Here is a 23,689-nt window from a genome sequence, read left to right on the forward strand (position 1 = left end):
AACTGATAACACTTGTGAAAAAACCCACCAAACGCATCACGAAACTTGTTTGCTGACTTCGATGACCCTGCTGCCGTTTAGTGAGTCTCAGCAAATTCGAGGAAATGTCTTAATTAAGCGTGGCAGTGTTTGTTTTCAAGTCACGTTCATCTGCGACACACAGTACGATTAATTTTATTTTTCTTCATAACTAGTTTCTTACGATAAGCTTGTGTTACACTAAACGAATAGATACGTGTCTTTTTTTGTTTAACAAATTGTTTAGGTTTAAATTCCATGAGCAGTCATGGGCGACTGGACTTTTGCATATAAATTTGGACGATAGTTCATTTTGCTCACACATAAGAAAAGGAAACCCAATCATTTGGAACCTCTTGGCAATGGACAACAGACATCAGCTAGTTTTACTGGCAACATGCTTCTTGATAATCATCGCATCAGGAGCAAGAGAGACCTTTTGTAAGTCAACTATTGAATATCTATATTACTTTTTTTTTTTATAATGTAATGTTTTAAATGGTGACAATTTTAGCCCAAAGGCGCCAAAGACTTCTAGAGGAGAAGAGAAGACAGCAGCTAAATTCATCGAATAGTATAGTTACAGCTACGACAACTCCTGCACCTATCCAATGTGAGTATTTTTACCGATACGCGTCGTCTGCTGATACGATAGTACGCAAATAACTAATAACCTTTAATCTAGTAACAGTGGCGAGTAGTATAAACGAAGCTGTGGCTGCCAGCAATGAAGTGGCATTTGAAATCGAAATGAATACTGGGCTCAACTGGGAGCAGTACCTCATCCCCATACCAAGTAGCATGGGAATTCTAGCCACCATGATGATGGCAGCTGGTCAGACGGATGATTTCCCGCTGAATGAACATGTGCCGTCTGGTGGATTTCGTTACATGAAACATTCCGACAGCTTCAGAAGATCCTTGTTGCAAATCGGCCACGAGAGCTATCGGGCCTTCTTGTGCGCGCATAACAACATGAACAAGATACGGCTCTCGACGCTCACCATCCCTGCCTACATAAAAGCGGCTATCGACATCCTTGGCACCGGAGATGTACAATTGATTCAACTGCGTTTACACAGACCGTTGAGTGTCGTCATGAAGTCGATTAATGACAATGTAAACTGGTCTGAGGAGGTATCCATCGCTTTTGGTCGGCTGTCAAATCTGACAGATGAAGTTCATTTGGCTGCCGTTAGTTCCTATAACGTCAAATCAGCTCGCACGTTACAGTTGTCCGCTAAGCAGTCGACCAGTCAATTAACAGCCGACCTTCTTCAGCAATCGCTGAAGAATTTAGAGGAACGAGTGACAAAGGATTTGGATGGGTTCGATCGAGGATTAAAGGATTTACAGGAGGCACAACTTTCAGTTCCGACGGCTATGGAAAGTTTTGGGATGAATGTGAAACACTTTGTTTTTAACGTCGTCTTAGGTAGCGTAGCTTTCATTTTCATAGCCATTATTAGCTTGAAGTAAATGTTTGATTTCATACTTTTTTTTTTTTAGGTAGCGCCATGAAACTTGTAACCACCATGCTCGGTGGAAGAAATAGATTCGGATCTTCGTCTCACGGAGAAAGTTCAATCCAACAAGAAAATGATACTGCCATCTCACCACCTGATCCTTGCATTTACGACCATTATCTTCCTACATTCAAAATTTTCGCTAAAAGTTTGACACTTTTGAACGAGTACCAAACACTGCTGTCCATCAATTCCGCCAAAGGGAGCTATAATAAGACGCAAGACATGGCAGAGTATAAGAATTTCTTAAACATCACCAGCCAATGCGGGCCAATCAGAGAAGTTATTGAAACGGGATTAGAAACTATTGACCAGCTACACCAATTGGCCAACACTACAAAAATGCCAGATGGGTTAGAGCAAACGGAAGTGACGAACAAAGAGTCCAGATTCGAAGAATGGAGGAAAAAGGAATTTGAAAGAGTGCGCAAGTTGATGGAGTCCTTCAATGAAGAAGCGAAATATTTAAGAAATGTCGCTCTAAGGGTGCCGGCATATGACATTCGTTCTGGAAATGTTACGCGTCCGGGTGAAAAGTTTTGGACTGGCGAGCAAGCAAAAGCAAACGCATATTACAAAGTCGCACTGCACGAAGAAAAGTTGGAAGTATTGAGACGCTCATTGAATGGTCATTGGAAGCAAATAATCTCCAAGACTGACGAATCCATACGTGTATTAAAGGAAATTCACACATGGAAAGCGGAAGAATTGGGACTGGAGCAAGCCGTGAAAATGTTGGAAGCGGGCATGACCGAGATGAGCTCGCTCAAAAAGAACTGGAGTTTACTGGTTCGTTGTTTCATCCAGCTATCTCAAATAATTAAAACGATCAGCGACAGCAATGTGGAGCATTTTGTCAATCACCTGGAAACAACGATTGGCACGGAGTCCTTCAAAAGGGGCAATGGCCAACTCAAAAGCTGGGTCATCCAGGCAATACAAGAGAAAACTGTTAAAGCCAATCAGGCGATGAGTTTAGTTCACGACATGGCTGCTACGTATACTGGTATTTCCACTAAGTACCTGATGCCACGGGTGCACACACTGGATCAAATGATGAATTTCCAAGAAACTAATTCGACAGTTATGTTTTACAAAAGGAATCAATTAATTGAATCTTGCATTGACGACCAACTCAAAATCCAACAATTGATTGAAGAAGAGAAATTGCGGATGAGGGAAAAAGTCGAATCTCGTGGCCGTCAGATACGTCAGCAATACGCTATGATTTATCAACTAGAAGAAGATAATGTTAATAATGGACCCAGTGATGATTCTGCACTAATTCTAGACATTAATGTGGATGATTTCTAAAATCCATGGAATTTCTTTATTTGTCATTAATTTTTTCATTGCGAGTTCTTAGGAATCGAACCTCGTACATATGAAACGCCAACCCAGGGTATTTCTGCAATGCCAAGACGGAACATACTATATCAGAAACATTTGTGGGTCTGTCGATGTATGCAGCGCAAACAAAGTTACGATAATAAATAACGTCTTGTTGGCTAAATGATATAGCATTTGACTGATACGACTGATACGATAAAATAAAAAATGGGAAAAGCCGGCTTATTTTAAAAGATGGCCGAATATAATTTCCAGCGGACGGCGCTGCAAGTTCACCAGCCTCTAGCGGCTGAAATCAGAACTATTTTTTGACATGCGATTCTCATTGTTTACTTTGTTGTTACGTTGAAAGCGTGTATTTGGGTTTACTTCGTCGGAATAGCTTGTTGTTTTTACCTCCACCCCTATTATTGATGTGCAAATTTTACGCTGCTTCGTTACCAACACAAAATGTAAGCTGTTGAGCATAGAACAAGGTAATATTAACGTACTTTTGGAAAACCAGGTCTCATGTTGTATCATTCTGAATAAAGCCATTGTTACACGCATGGAAGCATTCATTTCTCAATGCAACAAAATATTCCCACTCTGTAACAAAAGATTTTTTTATTGAAATAAACCTTCAAGAGATTCTAACCAGATGTGCTATTTGCTATCAATATTCCGCAAGATTTGGATCTCCTGTTTACTTTTTCTGGTCATAACCATATCTGTTCCACTATCATCTTAATTCTGATGGCTATCAAATTAAGGGAATGGTTTTGAAACATTTGCTTCAATTATTATAAGTGTGGTAGTGCTTTGAAGTGGTATACAGGTCGTACCTAAAAACTGAACTTTACGAACTTTGAATGGCCATGTTATGTTAATTTACTATAGTTTACGACTGAAACTATGCAGATCTTGCGCTCCTTTTAAAGAAGAACATCGTTCATTTTTTACATTTTCGGAATTTCAACTTCCGGTTTAAGATCCGGTTTCAAAATGCTTAATAACTCACTATCTGTTGGTCTGAACGAAAAAAGACCGACATTTTCGTAATCCTCGTGAAATTTGGGGTCGAATCCATGTGTCAGTAGAAAATACCCGAAAATCGTCAAAAATCGCAAATTTCCCTGAACTATAGTTCAGGAAAAATCGCGATTTTGGCCAAATTCGACTTTTCGCCAAAAACAGGTCAAAGTAGGTCCGACATACCTAAAATTTCATAAGGATCACGAAAATCATATTCATTTTGTTATGGGTTCACTATTTCTGGAGATATAGACTACTTCCGGTCACTTCCGGTAAATTTTGGTTTCAACTTTGCAAAAAGTAAAAAATGAACATTAATATTCTAAACATTTCAAGCATTTTAATCATAACTGATATGGTATGGCGGTTTTTTTTCGTGTTTTTTATGCTATTTCACTGCTGTTTGATCTTGCGAGTTGCTTATCTGCGATATTGTAAGCGCTTCGTCCTGCGACTACTAGTTGATTTACTTCGTTGTTGCGCTTGAAAAAGAATGAACTTTCTGAGACTGATAAAGGCCAAGCAAACAAGCAAACAAGCAAAGAACCAGCAAGTTTTGTATTTCTTTTCTAAAGTAATTTTTTTATTTGGTTCCAGAAATTACAACTAGATGACACTACTGTGCTCCTTAAAGAAACAAGTAAGCAGTTGAATCTGTTTGTTAGCTTCCTTAATTGTGTTACGTTTCCTATGTATTTTCATCCAAAACATAAGGACATGTTATCTAATAAAAAAAAGAGGAGAAGAAAATCTTTAGTTCCAGAAAGAAAAACTGGATATCGCAATGGTGAATTACTATCGTTGTGTGATTACGAGCAACGAGTGAACAATCGTGTTTGAAATATTCATTAAGTTCGGTGTTCCAAAGGAAAATTCAGCTGAAACATAACGGTGCGTTATTACTATTCCATATTTCGTTGTTTTATGGCAATACTCCAAATCCATTGTTTTGCATGTAACAGGTAATCCCTTGTTATCGGCTCCCTAGCAAGCTGGTGAACTTTAAACAAATCTTTGCAACCCTTATCAGTTGCTTATCATCACTTTAGTATGAACCTCATTGAGAGGTATTTAACTCAAATTTTGGCTACCGTTACAATAAAAAACTGATCTTATAATTGTGATCAGGCTCTTAAACTATAACCAAGAAGGAATTGAAGCCAGAGGACAGTCAGCGTGAGAAATTAATTGGAATACCACCACTTCATTCTAAAACCCTTTGTCTATTTCAACTTCTGTCAGTTCCAGACTGGAAAATGCAGCATACTTCTCTTGGTTGTGGTGCTTATGATTAGCCACTACAGTTCAGCAGTCTTCATGTTATCTCTACTTAATCAGCCAACATACAAAGATGTGGGCAGCAGAAGCATTATTTTTTGGTATTTTATGTTTATTTCCTGTCTATCATTGCTTTTTTTAAATTTGATGTCCCATTATAGAACTGCAGATTGTTGTCTTCTATCTCAAACTTGCCAGGCCTATAATTTTCCATGTCCTGACAACTGGCGTAAGTCAATTTGCCTTCTCTATTAAAATTTTGTCAATAATCATATATTCCTCTTCTAGTAACACTTTTTTTTCTTATTACCATTTAGAGCTATGCCATCTACGTCTTCTGCTCCAAGCAAAATTGATCATTAAGATTCTAAGTTTTGCACCTTCTTTCGCCCTGTTCTCATTTCATCGCCACCCGTCGCTTCGTCTTCGTCTTCGCCTCGCCCGTCGCTTCGTCTTCGTCTTCGCCTCGCCCGTCGCTTCGTCTTCGTCTTCGCCTCGCCCGTCGCTTCGTCTTCGCCTCGTAGTTGCCCTGTCATCAATTCGCCGTCGGGGTATCGTTGTATTTTGTTTTTTGTTTTATCTGTATTGCAAGTTAACCCGTTGGCTGCCACCCATTTTTCTCCCCTTTTTTTTGTTAGCTTGTAGGGACGGGCCGCGCTGCTCTACTCCATGGTCTATGTGCCGTGGGGTGGAGCAGTCGCAACTGCCCAAGATTCGCCGTAAGGCGTTCAGGCAATGCACCGTAGGGATTCCCCTTGTTCGATGCGGTGGTGTTACCTGAGGGTGTGCATTCCCTGTAAAGGTTTCCACCATCGTATCAGCCCGGACTTGTCTTCGGACAAGTCCCTTTTTCGTCAAGGATCCTTCAGACATGGCCCGTAGTATAGTAGAAGCGCAACCTAAGGGTTGTATATATGGCGTGGCAGCCAACGGGTAAACTAAGTGTATGTATGTATGTATGTATTGTATTGTAATGTAATGTACGTTGTGTTAAATGTAAAACAGTGGAGGAATTGTGGGTGGATGGCGGGACAAATAAAAAGCAATTCTTTCAACTTATGAGTTTGGACTTGTTTATTTTTAAAAGTTAAACTTATATATAGATTATTAATTAAGACTAGGACGTTCTAACTGTTGAACAAATTTGTTAGACTTGGCTATCACTTCCAATCTTGAACTAATTCATCAAATTATAGAACAATTGGACAAACAACTTCTCATAGCCGACATATGCACAGTTTACGAACACTTTACGAAGACAGAATGTGACTAAAATTACCAAGCACTCTAGCTACAGCTAGGAGAACAGCATTTTCCCAAACAAGCATATGAAAAATCAACGATACTCAGCGAAGATTGTAGATCTCATTTGGCGAACTGGAACCCAATTGAGCACATGGTTATTTCAGTCGAGCAACAATCTCCTCATCTTTGTGCAGATTGTGGCAGTCAAAATCGAATCATTGGTTATCTAACATTTAAAAATTGTCATTAAAAAAACTATCAATCAGCTCACCATCAGCTTAACTTCACTAGGTTTCTGCTATGTTCAACTGAGTCGTACTATCTTCCAGGAGACCTTCTGAGTTGTAACCATCTCTAATAACACGAGGAAGGAAGTCAAACCATTGCAGTGGACCACCATGCAGGATGTAGTAGGCATCAGGAGTTTTTTCCTAAAGAGAATATTTACTGTTATTACAATTTCTAGAACAAATTTATCTTTGATGGCAAAATTTCATAATCCTACACACAATAAACAAGATTACACATCAATCCTCGGATCACTAAGGAATTGGAGCAGCAATTTGGATGTAAATTCTATGCACAAATGGGTTTCGTAGGCTCTCAACCATGAAACAATTATGACGACCTTCTCCAACGGAACACCATGCTGAAATGATCTCTTTACTGAAGTTAGGAAGCTGGCAAATAGTTAGAACTTCGTTCACTAGGTGTCTCTTTTACCAGATGAGAACCTCCCAAGATTCAATCATGGGTATCTCGCCATGAATGATGGCATCTATGGCAATCCGTTTTACCCCCCCCCCCCTATGGCAATCCGTTTTACATAAAAAAAAAAAAAAAAATGTCGAAAAAAAAAAAAAATCACACTTTTTTTTTCCGACACGTAGCCATCTACCGCTCAGACTCGTTATTACTGGCGTAGGCAATTTCAGTCCATTGGATGCCATTCGCAGTTAAGTTCAGTAGCGTGGATGGAGAATAACGCGTGGCTGGAGAAACAATTGAAAAATGGATAAGATAATAAATCAAAAGGATGGTAAGTATAAACATTATTATATTGGTTTTGAATTATTAATTATTGTTTATTAGATCAAATTATGGACCTGCAGGCGCAATTATTGGAACAACACAAAATATTAGATAACAGCAAAGCTAAGGATGGTAAGGCCTAATACATAATGATTCTATTTATTTGCTTTTATTCATTTGTGTTTTGTAGCTCAAATTTTGAGTCTACAAGCTCAGTAGGGGAAAAAAACAAATTGGAACGGAACAGTTTCCAAACAGTGAAGCAGGTTTTTCCAAACTCATCCCTAACTGAACATGAGGATGAATTGGCATTAGGCGAACACAGTCAGGTACCTAAACTTTTCAAATAAGAATTCAAAATAAGTATAGAATTTTAACAAACAATTATTTATTGTTTAGTTATTCAGTCTACCACCTGACAGTGTGTTAAAGTTAAATTCTGTTAGTGCTGCACTAAAAGAATTGTTAGTAATAAGTCCATGCAGCGAAGGAAGTGAACAATTGTGGGACCGTATTTGGGCTGAAAATGGGTGTGGTACGGAAACCCAGAAATAGCACGAGTTCAACATAAAACATGAATTAGGTACTTTTCGGTTTTTTGTCTATCGAAAAAATATTTTTAATGCTATTATTTTGCATTCACAGAATTTTAGCGGGGGATCAAGTCAAGTCTGGAAGTGTTACAGGAGGGAAGAGTGAGCCTATAGTTGAAAAACATTGAAAGTGCATTACCATTAAGGTATGAGGTAAAGTAATAGAGTATGCAAATTGTCTAATGAGAAGTACCATCTTGTGTGAATGAATCCTGTGTAACAGCAATCCTTTATAGTTCTGTCACAGCTAGAAGCCTCAAATAATTCTGCTTCTCTTGCTAAAGAACAACTTGTCCTTTACATTCAGAGTGTTGGTGAAGCTGGGTACCTAAATGGCCCTAAAGATGTTTCATTTCGTTGGCATTGCAGCGATGAACATCATACATGGACTTTTTAGGTATGAAAGGAATTTTCTTGAAAATTTTTTGAATTTATGACAAAGCATTTCTCCTGCTTTTTGCCAACCATGTCTAATCTAAAAAAAAAATTTATCCAATAGGAAAGGATTTTCAGCATACTGGGAACACAACTATCAACAATGCAACATTCTAGGGGTGCTATTTTATCATTCAAGAGCCTTATACAATGATTATCATCTGCAATTTGTATGGCCTTTCCCAAGCTTCTGCCAGAAGTTGAATCTATAAGTCATGTAAGTCACATGAGCAACAATTGAGATACTTAATGGTGTTTTTCTTTTCTCAGCATAGGTTATAGTAACATTGGATCTGAAAAGATTCTTGGTTGGGGCAAGACACTGAATAAATTGTAATGATTGAATGGATGACATGACATTTCTATACTTAATTTGGATTCCCGAGACGGTATTTGATATTTAAAAAATTGAAGTGCATATCTGGGCTCCCTTCCTTTCCGTAGCCCCGTTTCCCCTTGACTCGTAATAAGCCCGTAGGGGGTCATGCCCCTACTGTACGGTATATATAAAAATAACATATACCGAGGTTTGGAGGGCTCTGGCCGGAAAGGGGACGTGGGGTCCGCTTAGTCCGATGATGTGTTCACGGAGGGCGACGTGGTTACCCACAAATCCGAACTAAAGGTTAATCGCTCCTGTAAAAATGTTCCATATCTTCGGCTCTTTTTCCGGCTTCTCTTAGCCAATCACCGGGTAATCTCCCCGGTGGGTCAACAAGGCAGTGTCTCCCCCTGCCTGGGTTGACGGCAACTTTTGAAAGGGCTATTGTGCCTTTTTAAAGTTGCAAAAATAATTGTAATGTGCAGAGAATTGTCAATAAAATTTTTTTATGAAATATTTTTTGCAAAATTTGTTTCTTTCATTGTCTGTGTTAGCTGTGTTCACATATTACATTTATAAACTTTTTTTTTTTTTTTTTTGCTTTATTTGTTTTTGTCACCTTTGATGGTAAGCATTGTTTCCATTGGTTTATCGTTTATCTGTAAGTATTCAGTTATTATTAATTACACTCTTTGAATTCTTCAACTTAAATTCAAGGAATAACGTGTTACATCTGGATAATTTTTGAAGTAATTTGGTATTTTATTTTACTCGTATGGGAACCGATCCCCAGACATTCAGCGTGCAACGCCGATGCTCTAACATTGAGCCACGAGATATATCGAAATATTTTATTATCGCATATCATATGTTATCGTCTAGGATGTTTATGCAATCTTTCACAACTATATGTTTATCTTTCTATTGTATTCGTAAGGTTCATAGCTCTGTGGTAGAGCCTATAGCTGTGATTCCTGTTACTCTGGGTTCAAACCTCAGTATATGTGTTAAAATGAAGTAGAATAAATGTAGAAGAGTATGTTGCAGTGCATTTCAGTTTTATTCTAAGTGAAATGCAAATCCACAAGTGACTAGAAAAAAGCTAACTTGTCATCACATGATTCATGGCTCACTGGTAGAGCAGCGGCGCGGTATGCCGAACATCCAGGGTTCGATCCCTGGATAATAGTTGAATGCTTACAGATAAACGATAAACCAATGGAAACAATGCTTACCATCAAAGGTGAAAAAAACAAATAAAGCAAAACAAAAAAAAAAAAGTTTATAAATGTAATGTGTGAACACAGCTAACACAGACAATGAAAGAGACAAATTTTGCAAAAAATATTTTATAAAAAAAATTTATTGACAATTCTCTGCACAGTACAATTATTTTTGCAACTTTAAAAAGGCACAATAGCCCTTTCAAAAGTTGCCGTCAACCCAGGCAGGGGGAGACACTGCCTTGTTGACCCACCGGGGAGATTACCCGGTGATTGGCTAAGAGAAGCCGGAAGAAGAGCTGAAGATTTGGAACATTTTTACAGGAGCGATTAACCTTTAGTTCGGATTTGTGGGTAGCCACGGAGCCCTCCGTGAACACATCATCGGACTAAGCGGACATCCACGTCCCCTTTCCGGCCAGAGCCCTCCAAACCTCGGTATATGTTGTTTTTATATATACCGTACAGTAGGGGCATGACCCCCTACGGGCTTATTACGAGTCAAGGGGAAACGGGGCTACGGAAAGGAAGGGAGCCCAGATATGCACTTCAATTTTTGAAATATAAAATACCGTCTGGGGAATCCGAATTAAGTATAGAAATGTCATGTCATCCATCCAATCAATACAATTTATTCAGTGTCTTGCCCCAACCAAGAATTTTTTCAGATCCAATGTTACTATTAACCTATATTGAGAAAAGAAAAACAACACCGTTAAACATATCAACTGTTGATCATGTAACTTACATGACTCATAGATTCAACTTCTGGTGGAAGCTTGGGAAAGGACATACAAATTGCAGATTAACATCATTGTATAAGGCTCTTGAATGATAAACTAGCACCTGTACAATGTTGCATTGTTGATAGTTGTGTTCCCAGTACATGAAAATCCTTTCCTTTTGGATAAAATTTTTTTTTGGTAGATTAGACCTGGTTGGCAAAATCCTTCAAAATTATCTGAAGAAAAATCCTTTCATACCTAAAGAGTCCATGTATGATGTTCATCTCTGCAATGGCAGCAAAATTAAAACTTCTTTAGGGCCATTTAAGTACCCAGTTTCCCCAACACTCTGAACGTAAAGGACAAGTTGTTCTTTAGACAGAGAAGCAGAATTATTTGAGGTTTCTAGCTGTGACAGAACTATAAAGGATTGCTGTTGTACTGGATTTATTAACACAAGATGGTACTTCTCATTAGACAATGTGCATTCTCTATTACTTTACCTCATACCTTAATGGTAATGCACTCTCAGTGTTTTTTCATCTGTAGGCTGACTCTTCCATCCTGTAACACTTCCAGACTTGATTTGATCCCCCATTAAATTCTGTGAATGCAAAATAATAGCATTAAAAATACTTTTTCAATGGACATAAAACCGAAAAGTACCTAATCCATGTTTCATGTTGAACTTGTGCCATATCTTGATTTTCGGCCCAAATACGTCCCACAATTGTTCACTTCCTTCACTGCATGGGCTTATTACTAACGATTCTTTTTGTGCAGCACTAACAGAATTTAAATTTAACACACTGTCAGGTGGTAGACTGAATAACTAAACAATAAATAATTGTTTGTTAAAATTCTATACTTATTTGGAATTCTTATTTGAAAAGTTTAGGTACCTGACTGTGTTCGCCTAATGCCAATTCATCCTCATTGTCATTTAAGTACCCAGCTTCACCAACACTGAGCGTAAATGACAAGTTGTTCTTTAGCAAGGGAAGCAGAATTATTTGAGGCTTCTAGCTGTGACAGAACTATAAAGGATTGCTGTTATACAGGATTCATTCACACAAGATGGTACTTCTCATTAGACAATGTGCATACCCTATTACTTTACCTCATACCTTAATGGTAATGCACTCTGTGTTTTTTTTCAACTGTAGGCTGACTCTTCCATCCTGTAACACTTCCAGACTTGACTTGATCCCCTGCTAAAATTCTGTGAATGCAAAATAATAGCATTAAAAATATTTTTTCGATAGACAAAAAACCGAAAAGTACCTAATTCATGTTTTATGTTGAACTCGTGCTATTTCTGGGTTTCCGTACCACACCCATTTTCAGCCCAAATACGGTCCCACAGTTGTTCACTTCGTTCGCTGCATGGACTTATTACTAACAATTCTTTTAGTGCAGCACTAACAGAATTTAACTTTAACACACTGTCAGGTGGTAGACTGAATAACTAAACAATAAATAATTGTTTGTTAAAATTCTATACTTATTTTGAATTCTTATTTGAAAAGTTTAGGTACCTGACTGTGTTCGCCTAATGCCAATTCATCCTCATGTTCAGTTAGGGATGAGTTTGGAAAAACCTGCTTCACTGTTTGGAAACTGTTCCATTCCAATTTGTTTTTTTCCCCTACTAAGCTTGTAGACTCAAAATTTGAGCTACAAAACACAAATGAATAAAAGCAAATAAATAGAATCACTACGTATTAGGCCTTACCATCCTTAGCTTTGCTGTTATCTAATATTTTGTGTTGTTCCAATAATTGCGCCTGCAGCTTCATAATTTGATCTAATAAACAATAATTAATAATTGAAAACCAATGTAATAATGTTTATACTTACCATCCTTTTGTTGTATTATCTTATCCATTTTTCAATTGTTCCTCCAGCCACGCGTTATTCTCCGTTCACGCTACTGAACTTACTGCGAATGGCATCCAATGGACAGAAATTGCCTACGCCAGTAATAACGAGTCTGAGCGGTAGATGGCTACGTGTCGGAAAAAAAAAAGTGTGATTTTTTTTTTCCGACATTTTTTTTTTTTTTTTTATGTAAAACGGATTGCCATAATAGTATGGCAATACTATTATCCGTCAGCTCGAATACCTACTTGCGCGTTAATATCGTCTATAGTTTAGACTCCCTATTACAGCCAATACCATTTATTGATAAATACCCCTTGTAGCGTCGGCGCCATCTAGTGATAAGTACCCCTACTAGAGTTAGCACCACCTGTTGGAAGGAATCTGTATTAGAGCCTACGCTGTTGATAGGTACCCGTTTTAGAGCCTACGCCATCTGTTGATAGGTTTTCCTACTAGAGCAACGCCATCTGTTGATAGCTTTTCCTACTAGCGCAACGCCAGCTGTCAATAGAATTTTCTACTAGCGCAACGCCTTCTTACTAGCACACGCCATCTGTTGGAAGGATTTCTTACTAGCACCGCTATCTGTTGATAGAATTTCCTATTAGATCCTACCTACCCCAACTGCTGATAGGAATTTCTACTAGCGACTGTCCCATCTGTTGATCTGGATCCCTATTAGCGCATTACCGCTCTCTATTATCCGAAACCGCTATTGCCAAACGTCGTCTGTTGACAGACATTGTAAATCGGCGTCGACGATGTACAATATCTAAGCAGAAACCCCATCGAGAAACAAATACTGGCTTACGAAAATGTGACGTGATCGACTTTAGGTCTTCTAGAATAAATTAAAAATGCGAACCTTTCATCATCACATCAAACCCCAACAGCAAACGAACACAAACGCACAACAAATAATCGGCATATCCAAAAGATACGCTACCATTGTTAACAGAATGTTACTGTCTTGATTAGTTACCTACATGTTTTCCAAATTGGTAATTGCAGACAATGATTTTCAGTTGATGCACCTTTGAGCGTAGCTTCTTCTATCTAGAAAGTGGACAACGTAACGCAATTCAGACATATAAATAAAGAAACCAATACAAAACAGTCCAAGCGCTGATGACGATTCACAATCCTAGTCGCTGTTCTATTACTGCGGTGGAATCAGCTATCGGTTGCATTCGTGCAGAATCCTCGTTGAAAGGTAAAGGTAGGCACGCTACTCACTGAAAAATAACAAAACAAAAAGGTTGCAAAATATTTCGAGTTTCAGCTCTCATAGCAAGCTGTACTCCAAGTAGACATTACAGTAAAATACTACCGTTAAACCTTCTGATGAATGATATTTGGGATCAGCGTAATAAATTTTGAACGCAAACACGAATTGTTATCGACCGATGGCGAATTCCACAATTTGGAACCTTTCGTCGACTATGAGGATTACCCAACCCATGTAGCATTGTCGCCACCAGAATTGCTATTTTTAAGTACTACTAAAGATTGACAAAGAACATTTGTTTGTCAATAGCCAATCAATTGGTTTGCAAGCTACAACTGACAACAAAGAGATTTGATTTCTTCACTCTGATACTCTACACCTATGACCCTGGTCATAGAAACACTAGGATAGCTCTCTGATAACTATGTTGACAAACCTGTACAACAATGGTGTTAGGACATCACAATACTTTTTTAGATCTCCAATACAATATCCTCTGCATGTGGATATAACCTTCAGAATCTCCAATTAAAAGAACCTGAAAGAAAATAAAACAGTTAAGGTACATTTCATCATAGTGTTTTACTTCAAGTACAGCATGTATGTAGCTGGTTAGCTGAAAGTAGGTAAGAATCTCTGGCACCAAAGCTAACAATATGTTACACGTTCAGGGAAGGCACTGATTACAGAAATTTTCTCAAGTGCATCATCCATCAGGAAATAACATGTATATAACCTTTCAGCATGGCTAATTAACCCAACCTGAAAGAAAATAAAACAGTTAAGGTACAATTTTTCATAGTGTTTTACTTCAAGTACAGTGTGAATGTAAGCTGGTTAGCACAAAGTAGGTGTGAATCTAGTGGTACACATTCAGGGAAGGCCCTGATTACAGTCATCTTGCTGAGGGCATCAGGCAAATGACATGCATGGTATTTAATAGTGCAACAGCAAGGATGGCATCTATGATTTATCCAGCTACTTGAATTGTCTGTTTCTTCCTTCTATATCAGAAACAAAATTAGACAATTTAATATTGAAATTCTAGTTAAAACGCAAAAATTTTGAATTTATGAGCAGCATCCACCTCAGCCTATGTGCCTCGGTGCCTGACTAATGAAAAATCTTCAATCTTCTTTTCAGCTTTCCCTCCAATTTTTGCCACAGCTACAAACCTTTACATATTTTTAGTCAAAGAACTACACTATTGAAGACAATTGACATATATTCGTCACTCTCCCTGCCTTTCTTTCCTTTTTGGTAACCTTAGCCGCTAACTTCTGAAAAATATTTGTGAAATTTCAATCACATTAGCGAGAAACTACAGAGCTAAAACGTCGCCATCAGAACAGGAACGTACAATGCGGGAAATACTAAACACTAATCTCATTGGTCGACTCTCCCAAGTCGGCCATTATTGTACAAGGAATGGTATCTCTAATCCCATTGGTCAACAATTCGAAAATCGGCCATCATGATTTCGATTAAGAGGTAGGGACAACGGTTTCGGCAACCACGAATGTATAAAAACGTTAAACGACGAAAGATCACCTATCCGTCGAAGCTCCTCTGTTTAGATTGCTAAGTTAAACAAGATTTTCATTATGCAATTTTCTATATCAGTGATTATGTATTACCTAATATCTCTGCTGGACCCTAGTCATTAGTCTTTCGTTCCTATCAAATAGTGGCTACAGTAATCTGTTCTACATTTTCTTGAACTAATCTCTGAAGACGTTTTGTGTTTTCAGGTGTGTTCTGCCCTTCCAATGTGTTTTGTTGATTTCCTCAAATAGGTTGAGCTAATAGTTCCTCGGCATGACTGATATTTGTGCTAAGATTTTACTTTCAGGTATTTTATTTTAGTAACTTACCTTCCAATGTCATATGTTACCTTGCTTTGTTATGTTTGATGTTCTTCATGGTTGTCATGCATCCTAGTCTGCCATTATTCTGGTTGGGAGTTTTTGTCATGATACGTGGAAATTTATAGTGAGATTGATTAATTTGCTCATTAATTATTAATAACAATATTATAGTTCTAACTGGTGAGTATTTAAGCAGAAGTATTTGTATCACCTGAAACAATCAACTAAAACCAAATTCTTCTTCGCTGTAATTTGCTGTGTTTCGCTTCCCGAGCGTATAGTAGACGGGGGATGGTGCAAAGTTCGTTAACGGAAATTGTCGTTGTACCGCCATGGTCTGTTTAAATAGAGAAGCTTAATAAAATAAATAACCACTTATACAATATAATTTTTTGTGTTTACTCCAGCAATTTTCTCATGAGCATTGTGTCCAGTGCACATCATTAGTTTAGAAATAAAATGTTAAATCTAATATAAAATAAATACATACCTTACTACCTTACTGGAAAAGCACAAACTTGCAAGCAATGTGCAGTTTTGCGCAAATGTGCAAGTTAATAACACAACAATAACCAAAAGAGCTCAGACTTCTTTTTCTGTTGCAAAACATAGTTTTCAATTTATTTACACAGACTTCCACTTCCCGTTCTAGTTATAATAGCAGTTAACCTACCTAAAAGTAAAACGAGCATTGTCAAAATATACTTGGCAAAGAAAATTTTAAATTAGATATAAAATAAATCTATACTTACCTTACTGGAAAAGCACAAATCTCTACATTATCAACACAATGTAGTTTTGTGCAAATGTAAAAGTTGATTGTGCAACAATAACCAACACAGCTCAGACTTCTTTTTCTGCTGCAAAATGGAGCTCTACAATTACTTGGCACAGACTTCCACTTCTCGTTCTACAATCAGATCTAGCTCATGTGCTACAAAGATGCATAGTACTACTCCTGACCTGCAGAAGTGCATCAAAACGTAAGATATAAACTTAATAAATAACTAAATGTAAAATGCTCGACCACCATCAGCCATCGTACAGAAATCCAAATGAAATCATTTCATTTTACTGCGCCAGACGTTATTGTTGTTTTTACGCCATCTATCGTCGCCTCCAATCCCTATTGCTATTAACGCCATCTGCCGTCGACTCCAATTCCCATTACTGTAACGCCATCTTTCTTCGACTCCTTTCCCTATTAACAATATCCTCCTATTCCCTGCTCTAATACTACTTAGGTGCGACCTGTTGGGTGGGATCGCTAGTGCCGCAACGCCATCTATTGGACGGAAACCTTAGGTGCCACCTCGCCATCTATTGCATAGAAACCTCGGTGCCACCTCGCCATCTATTGCATAGAAACGTTAGTGCAACAACGCCACCTATTGCATAGAAACGTTAGTGCAACAACGCCACCTATTTGGTGGAGACGCTAGTGCCACCTCGCCATCTATTCGACGGAAACGTTAGTGCAACAACGCCATCTATTGGGTGAACACGCTATTACTGCAGCGCTGTTTCATTATTGTAGACTATTTGCATCTTAACGTCAACTGGAAACTCTTCAATCTCTTACCTTCATTTGTTGAGACAAATATCATAAAAACGGCATCGATGGTGTACTATATCCACGCAGAATCCCCGTTGGGAAATGAATATCGCCATAAGAAATGGCAACGTGATCGACTTTAGTTCGTCCAGAATAAATTAAAAATAAAAAAAAATTAGCGCTTCTAACCTTAAGTACTGTTTGCCTGAAGCGCCCATGACGGTTTGAAGTTGTTACGGTGAATAATGAAGAACTTAGCAAGCTAATAGCAACAAGAAAACCATCCTCCAGGTCACTACGTCGTAGCGGCAAAGTCCAGATGTCAAAAAAGATTTTTAAAAACACAGAACAGAAAGCATGCACAACATATGAACCGGTATATCCAAAAGATACGCTTCCATTGTTAACAGAATGCTACTGCCTTGATCAGCTACCTACATGTGTTGCAAATGGGAAAACTGGTCCTGCAGACAATGATTTTCAGTTGGTACACCATTAAGCGTAGCTTCTACCTAGAAAGAGGACAATGTAACGGAATTCAGACGTAAATAAACAGATACAAAACAGTCAAAGCGCTGGTGACGGTCTACAGTACTAGCCGCTGTTCTATTACTGCGGTGGAATCAACAATCGCTTGCATTCCTGCAGAATCCTCGTTGAAAGGTAAACGTAGGCACGCTACTCACTGAAAAAGAACCAACAAAAAAAAAAAGGTTGCAAAATATTTTGAATTTCAGCTGATGGTGAACCGGTACAACAAAGGCATTAAGGGCATCACAATACCTTTTCAGATCTCCATAAGAATATCCTCTGCATGTGGATATAACCTTTCTGAATGTCCAATTAAAAGAACCTGAAAGAAAATAAAGTGTTTAATGTACATTTTGTCATAGTGTTTTACTTCGAGTGCAGCATGTGTGTAGCTGATTAGCACAAAGTAGGTACGAGTCTCTGGCACCAAAGCTAACAAAATGGTACACATACAGAGAAGGCACTGATTACAGAAATCTTGCCGAGTGCATCAGTCATCAGGCAAATGACGTGCATCGTATTTAATAATGCAACAGCAATTATGGCATCTATGACTTGTCCAGCTACTTGAATTATCTGTGTCTTCCTTCACTATCATAAATAGAAATAGACAATTCAATATTAGAATTCTAGCTAAAATGCAAAAACTTGACTAATGAAGAATGTTCCACCTTCTTTTCAGCTTTCCCTCCAATTTTTGCGACAGCTACAAACCTTCGCATATTTGGTAAAAGAACTACACTATTGAAGACAATTGACATCTACTCCGTCTCTCTCCCTGCATTTCTTTTCTTTTTGGTAACCTTAGCCGTTAACTTCTGAAAAATCTTTGTAAAATTTCAAATACATTTAGCCAGAAACTACAGAGCTAAAACGACGCCATCATCACACGAACATACAATGCGGAGAACACTCGCCCCTACTCTCATTGGTCGACTCTCCAAAGTCGGCCATCATTGTACAAGGAATGGTACCTCTAATCCTATTGGTCAACAACTTGAAAGTCGGCCATCATGATTTCGACTAAGAGGTAGGGACAACGGTTTCGGCAACCACGAATGTATAAAAACGATTTGGCTCATCAAATTGCAATTGTAAAAAAAAAACTCTAACAGCGGAACCAAATGAACCACACACATAGTATTAATATATATACATATTTAAAACACATATAATAATATATTATGAATACACACACACACATTAAAATAACGATCTTTTAACAATTGTAAAATAAGGGTCGACCACGGGCTACCCGATACCAATAATACCAGAAAGTACTAGAACGACACACGTAATTTTTTTTTTGCTATTTTCCTTTGACTTCAGGCCTGCAAAGTAAACTCGACGTTTATACCGATGTCATACAGTCATCGTAATGTACTCGACGTCGTCGACTTGTCGTACAGATACAGTAGTTTGACGTTGATTTCCTTTCTTCTACTGTCCTCGCATTACTTTCATTACGTCTAGAGTTTCTTCTGTGAAAACAGCCGGTAAGAATTCATCGTTTCGTTTTCCTGAACAGTGTTAGTTCCTATTGGTGATCCATTATCTTTCGCTGTAGTTGTTCAAGAGAAAAGCTCATAATCATCAATCGACAAAATGTTTCGAACGCTTTCCCAGCGAGTATGGCCAAGGTAAGAATTAAATTTGACTCACAAACAGAAAATTACTTCCAAATCGAACGTGTGTCGAATGGCTAAAACTTGATAGTATTCTTTTTCATTGTTAAACGAATGAAAATTACATCAACGTCGTAGGACTGTCTTTTTACGTCAGAAGCATACTCTTCCCGATTTGCCATACGACTACAACGCTTTAGAGCCAGTTATTTCGGCGGAGATTATGCAACTGCATCACCAGAAGCATCATCAGACCTATGTTACCATGCTTAACCAAGCTGAAGAGAAGTTTATGGAAGCAAAGGAGAAGAGTAAGTCATACAAACAATTTAATGACGCCCTTCTGCTAACAGTACGGTTTTCTTCTTGCGATTACACTAGACGATTTGAAGACGATGGTTGCTCTTACGCCTCAGCTTCGTTTTAATGGTGGCGGCCACATCAATCATTCCATCCTTTGGCAGAATTACTCTCCTAAGGGAGGCGAACCTGAAGGAGACCTGTTGAAAACGATCGAAGCAAATTTTGGCTCATTTGATACGTTGAGGAATGGCCTGTCTTCTTCGGCCGTATCTCTCCAGGGTTCTGGATGGACCTGGTTGGGCTACAACAAGAGCACAAACAGCCTAGCTATTGCCACTTGTGCTAATCAAGATCCCCTGGAGCCCACAACAGGTATGCTAATTGCTGATGAATCTTTGTGGCTTGATTAGAATTGACATGATCAACTGTTGACGTATACTAACCACACCGTGTGATTACAGGACTCGTTCCACTGCTTGGAATTGATGTTTGGGAGCATGCATACTACTTGCAGTACAAGAGCGTCCGAGCTGACTATGTCAATAATGTCTTTAAGATAATCAATTGGAAAGATGTGGCCACTCGACTGGCCACAGCAAGACAATAATTCGTCCCGAATCCTGGGGTTTACTTACGAGCTTATTAAATAGTAATGGACTGGTATTAATTAATTTTACAATAGTTAATTCGTTTGTTTGTTTGTTTTGTTTATTTTTTTGTCTTTGAATACAGAGAAAGTATTAAACAAACTGAGTTGCATCATGGGGCTTGTGTGAGTCATCAACAATGGATGACTTGGTGAATAGTATTTTTAATTCACTGATACTTTATCACCTGCTTCGCATTTCCCAACAGCAAAGGGGAACTATAGGAATGTAATGTCAGCAGTAACATTACCGCATTGAACGATTAGGACGTCGGATGGGGGCAAGGTTAGGGGACGTGTTTACGTTTGGCACCGATAATAATAACGTCCCGTTGAATCATCAAATGGAGATAGAACGAGATAGGCTAAATGTTTCCACTGAGATAACAAGGAAACGCTAGTTGGTAGTTGTAGTTTAGACTACTCGCTGTTTCAGATAACAGTTGCAACAAGCTGGCTACTTTGTTAGCCTGCAGTTAGAACATAACTTCACGCTGTCCCCCTCGCCATGATCTGCCTTGAGATGATGACGATCGACGAAGTGGATGAGCCGGACATCTTTTTCACTGAGCCAGATCCAGATCACCAATGGGATGGTTTCACATCTCGTTTTCTTGAAGATTTCAAGCCTCTTCGTTTGCTCGGGAAAGGTGCTTTTGGACTGGTCTTTGAAGCCCGCAAACGCATCGATCAAAAGGATTACGCTGTTAAGCGCATCAAATTGCCGTCCAATGAAGAGGCTAGAGCCAAAGTCATGAGAGAAGTCACGGTATGGTTCACTCTCCTGCCACTCGTTTGCTACTGTGGTTTTTAATGGCAACTGTATACAGGTACTGGCTGAGTTGAACCATCGCAATATCGTTCGCTACTTTCACGCTTGGAGGGAATTCCCACCACCCGGATGGCAGGAAATGCAGGACGCTACCGAATTGGCCAAACTGGCGTCGTCGTCCGACGATGATGGCTATCGGGGCGACATTTTGAATTCAAGTTCTACCGATGAAATGATAGACACAAGTGAATCACCACTACCGTCATTTGCTTCGATCTTCGGTGTTCCAAACCAGTCGCCAGCCCGACTCAACAATCGCAGCTCTTCATCCGCTGATCTGACGACTCCGAAGAACACGCTGAATAGGAACTGCAACAGGTACCTGTACATCCAGATGGAACTGTGCCGCAAGGAGAGTTTAGCCGAGTGGTTAATGCCGAAGTCACGAAAACCGACACGCGACATTCACCAAATGTATCGTGAAATTCTCGAAGCAGTTGCCCATCTTCATTCAAAGGTCATTTTTTTGTTTGTTCTTTGTTTTGTTTACTGACTCGCACAAATATTGAACGTAATTGAGGGTGTGGTTGCGGTGTTTACAGGGTCTGATCCATCGTGATCTGAAACCGTCCAACATTTTCTTCGCCATGGACGGGACGATTAAAGTTGGCGATTTGGGATTAGTCAAAGACATGATGACGCACGACGACGTCCAGCAAAACGAAGAGACATCATCGGTTGTTGGCCAGGACCAGAAGTCATTGTCGTGCAAGAACCACACGGACCAGATCGGCACTCGGCTCTACATGAGTCCCGAACAAGTGGCGTCGAAACCCTACAATCACAAAGTTGACGTTTACGCCTTGGCCATAATCCTGTTTGAACTGTTGGTCGAGTTCTCTACCGGTGCGGAGCGTGCCCGCGTCATACTTGATTTGAAAACATCGTTCCAGTTCCCGCCGAACTTCAAAAGTCAATACGGCAACGCAATGGTATTGCACGTAGCTCCCAAAAAACATGATCATTAAAGAATATTTATGATTTTCGATTGATGCAGGAGCAATTGCTTATCGATATGCTATCAGCCAATCCAAACAGACGACCAGAAGTCAAAGACATTCTTTTACGTCCATGCATTAGAGCCAATTTAGAGACGACGAGTAGGAAAGCCAAAATCACGCCGATCAAAACGAACCAAACGGTACGTTGTGTGTCTGATCTGAGACGTGTTTTGCGACATTCTGACGTTCGTTTGTCACAGGTGAACGCGCTAGCCAAGAAAAAATATTACAAGTTGCTGGTGATTGGAGACCAAAACACGGGCAAGACGTCCATCATTCATCGCTACGTTCACGGTGTGTTCCGCGACAGATACCAGGTGACGATTGGGGCAGGTATTAATCTCAAAGAAATCAAGTGGAACGGCACGGATGCGTTGACGTTGGAATTCGTCGACATAGGAGGTACACGAGACGTGTGTCAAGCGAGTTGAATCTTTCAAATTCAAAAATGCAATGTGAAATAGGTGAAGAGAGAAGTCGGTTAATGACGAGCGCCTTCTACAGGAAAGCTGTCGGCGCCTTCGTCGTAACGGACGTGACCCAACCCAATGGTTTCGAGGCAGCCACCTTATGGAAGAAAGACCTGGACACGAAATTGAGGATGCACGATGACAGTCTCGTGCCTTCTGTTCTCTTAATTAACAAGGTGTGTCATATTGCGCCCTATACAACTCTGATACGTCTGTTTTGTTTTTTTAATGAACGAAATGGCTCCTCTTACGCGCAGTGCGATGGAGAAACGGAAAACGGAAATCTTCCGAACAAAGAAGTGGATACAGTCAAGGTAGATCGCTATTGTCGCCAACACAAGTTCAGCGGCTGGTTCGACACGTCGGCCAAGAACGACATCAACATTGAAGAAGCTGTCCAGTTCCTCGTTGGCAAGGTAAGTCGTAATCATACTCCAATAAAGAATTCGATTGAAGTTTCAAACGGTTGAATGAATGAATAATTTTGAAACGTTTAATGGGACATGCAGGTGCTCGCTAGCGAGACGAACGAAACGCAAGTGACCAGTCATGACGACAGCCTCAACATTTCCTCAGCTCCTTTCAACATCCGCAGCTGTTGCTGATTGATACTGTGTATTGGTAGATAGACGTCGATAATCGTAATGATATATTTATCTAACAGAGTGATATAATAAAGTTGCTTGCCGCTATAGACGTTGAAGAATAAAAATGGAGACATTAACAGTATACGCGATGGTAGGGCTCTCATATACTACACGACAGCAGCCGCCCCTTTTTGAAAGGGACAGAGTCACTGAAGGTGTTGTCCAAAACGATTGATTAATATGATCAAAATAGATACGTGCACAATAACATTCAGGGCGGAATAAATGTATAATAAATTTGGTGGACGTCATAATAAGCAAAAAACATTGTTTCCAACCATTTTCCCCCTCTGTGAACGGGAAAGTGGCACTCGCAAATAATTTATACAAGGAGACAT

The 23,689-nt window shown here is 39.2% G+C and overlaps 4 protein-coding genes and 5 long non-coding RNA genes across 10 annotated transcripts in view; 5 read left to right on the forward strand and 4 right to left on the reverse strand.

The window, feature by feature from the left end:
- Positions 1–23,689, reverse strand: part of LOC130690401 (integrin-linked protein kinase-like) — a 56,406-nt gene that overhangs the window by 13,254 nt on the left and 19,463 nt on the right. The gene's annotated exons all lie outside the window — the stretch shown is intronic.
- Positions 47–3,057, forward strand: LOC130690383 (uncharacterized). 2 transcript variants are annotated; one of them, XM_057513393.2, is made up of 5 exons: positions 47–162; positions 266–459; positions 533–631; positions 704–1,453; positions 1,528–3,057. In XM_057513393.2, the coding sequence occupies exons 1-5, from the start codon at positions 62–64 to the stop codon at positions 2,856–2,858; spliced, it is 2,475 nt and encodes an 824-aa protein (XP_057369376.1). In that variant the 5' UTR covers positions 47–61; the 3' UTR covers positions 2,859–3,057. The 2 variants fall into 2 exon arrangements, with proteins under 2 accessions (XP_057369376.1, XP_059351807.1); XM_059495824.1 differs by having other exon boundaries at positions 710–1,453.
- LOC130690445 (uncharacterized) lies at positions 4,669–6,139 on the forward strand. Its single transcript, XR_009000994.1, has 5 exons — positions 4,669–4,799; positions 4,871–4,975; positions 5,037–5,287; positions 5,348–5,415; positions 5,504–6,139. It is a non-coding gene; the product is annotated as an uncharacterized LOC130690445 (long non-coding RNA).
- On the reverse strand, positions 6,415–7,078 carry LOC130690446 (uncharacterized). The gene is made up of 3 exons (XR_009000995.2): positions 6,956–7,078; positions 6,720–6,862; positions 6,415–6,657 (listed from the first exon to the last, which is right to left on the reverse strand). It is a non-coding gene; the product is annotated as an uncharacterized LOC130690446 (long non-coding RNA).
- On the forward strand, positions 7,691–8,202 carry LOC130690449 (uncharacterized). The gene is made up of 3 exons (XR_009000997.1): positions 7,691–7,792; positions 7,863–8,046; positions 8,109–8,202. It is a non-coding gene; the product is annotated as an uncharacterized LOC130690449 (long non-coding RNA).
- LOC130690443 (uncharacterized) lies at positions 10,613–11,465 on the reverse strand. The gene is made up of 5 exons (XR_009000991.2): positions 11,428–11,465; positions 11,272–11,365; positions 11,020–11,202; positions 10,883–10,970; positions 10,613–10,814 (listed from the first exon to the last, which is right to left on the reverse strand). It is a non-coding gene; the product is annotated as an uncharacterized LOC130690443 (long non-coding RNA).
- On the reverse strand, positions 17,657–18,675 carry LOC130690444 (uncharacterized). The gene is made up of 4 exons (XR_009000993.2): positions 18,499–18,675; positions 18,299–18,418; positions 18,080–18,149; positions 17,657–17,981 (listed from the first exon to the last, which is right to left on the reverse strand). It is a non-coding gene; the product is annotated as an uncharacterized LOC130690444 (long non-coding RNA).
- LOC130690424 (superoxide dismutase [Mn], mitochondrial-like) lies at positions 19,379–20,382 on the forward strand. Its single transcript, XM_057513442.2, has 4 exons — positions 19,379–19,467; positions 19,591–19,763; positions 19,834–20,127; positions 20,217–20,382. Exons 1-4 carry the CDS (start codon positions 19,433–19,435, stop codon positions 20,360–20,362), a joined length of 648 nt encoding a protein of 215 aa, XP_057369425.1. The 5' UTR covers positions 19,379–19,432; the 3' UTR covers positions 20,363–20,382.
- Positions 20,902–23,359, forward strand: LOC130690393 (eukaryotic translation initiation factor 2-alpha kinase 3-like). The gene is made up of 8 exons (XM_057513406.2): positions 20,902–21,170; positions 21,232–21,690; positions 21,776–22,165; positions 22,231–22,374; positions 22,435–22,636; positions 22,699–22,880; positions 22,962–23,120; positions 23,214–23,359. Exons 1-8 carry the CDS (start codon positions 20,910–20,912, stop codon positions 23,307–23,309), a joined length of 1,893 nt encoding a protein of 630 aa, XP_057369389.1. The 5' UTR covers positions 20,902–20,909; the 3' UTR covers positions 23,310–23,359.

The sequence above is a fragment of the Daphnia carinata genome, chromosome 6, assembly GCF_022539665.2.
Source record: "Daphnia carinata strain CSIRO-1 chromosome 6, CSIRO_AGI_Dcar_HiC_V3, whole genome shotgun sequence".
In the NCBI taxonomy this organism is placed as follows: domain Eukaryota; kingdom Metazoa; phylum Arthropoda; class Branchiopoda; order Diplostraca; family Daphniidae; genus Daphnia; species Daphnia carinata.

Coding starts and splice junctions, on each gene's coding strand:
- LOC130690383 (XM_057513393.2), top strand. CDS start 62: ATGACCCTGCTGCCGTTTAGTGAGTCTCAGCAAATTCGAGGAAATGTC. Junction 163..265: donor ACGTTCATCTGCGACACACA/GTACGATTAATT, acceptor CAAATTGTTTAG/GTTTAAATTCCATGAGCAGT. Junction 460..532: donor AGGAGCAAGAGAGACCTTTT/GTAAGTCAACTA, acceptor TGACAATTTTAG/CCCAAAGGCGCCAAAGACTT.
- LOC130690424 (XM_057513442.2), top strand. CDS start 19,433: ATGTTTCGAACGCTTTCCCAGCGAGTATGGCCAAG. Junction 19,468..19,590: donor TCCCAGCGAGTATGGCCAAG/GTAAGAATTAAA, acceptor TCAACGTCGTAG/GACTGTCTTTTTACGTCAGA. Junction 19,764..19,833: donor TATGGAAGCAAAGGAGAAGA/GTAAGTCATACA, acceptor CGATTACACTAG/ACGATTTGAAGACGATGGTT.
- LOC130690393 (XM_057513406.2), top strand. CDS start 20,910: ATGATCTGCCTTGAGATGATGACGATCGACGAAGTGGATGAGCCGGAC. Junction 21,691..21,775: donor TTGCCCATCTTCATTCAAAG/GTCATTTTTTTG, acceptor CGGTGTTTACAG/GGTCTGATCCATCGTGATCT. Junction 22,637..22,698: donor GGAATTCGTCGACATAGGAG/GTACACGAGACG, acceptor AATGTGAAATAG/GTGAAGAGAGAAGTCGGTTA.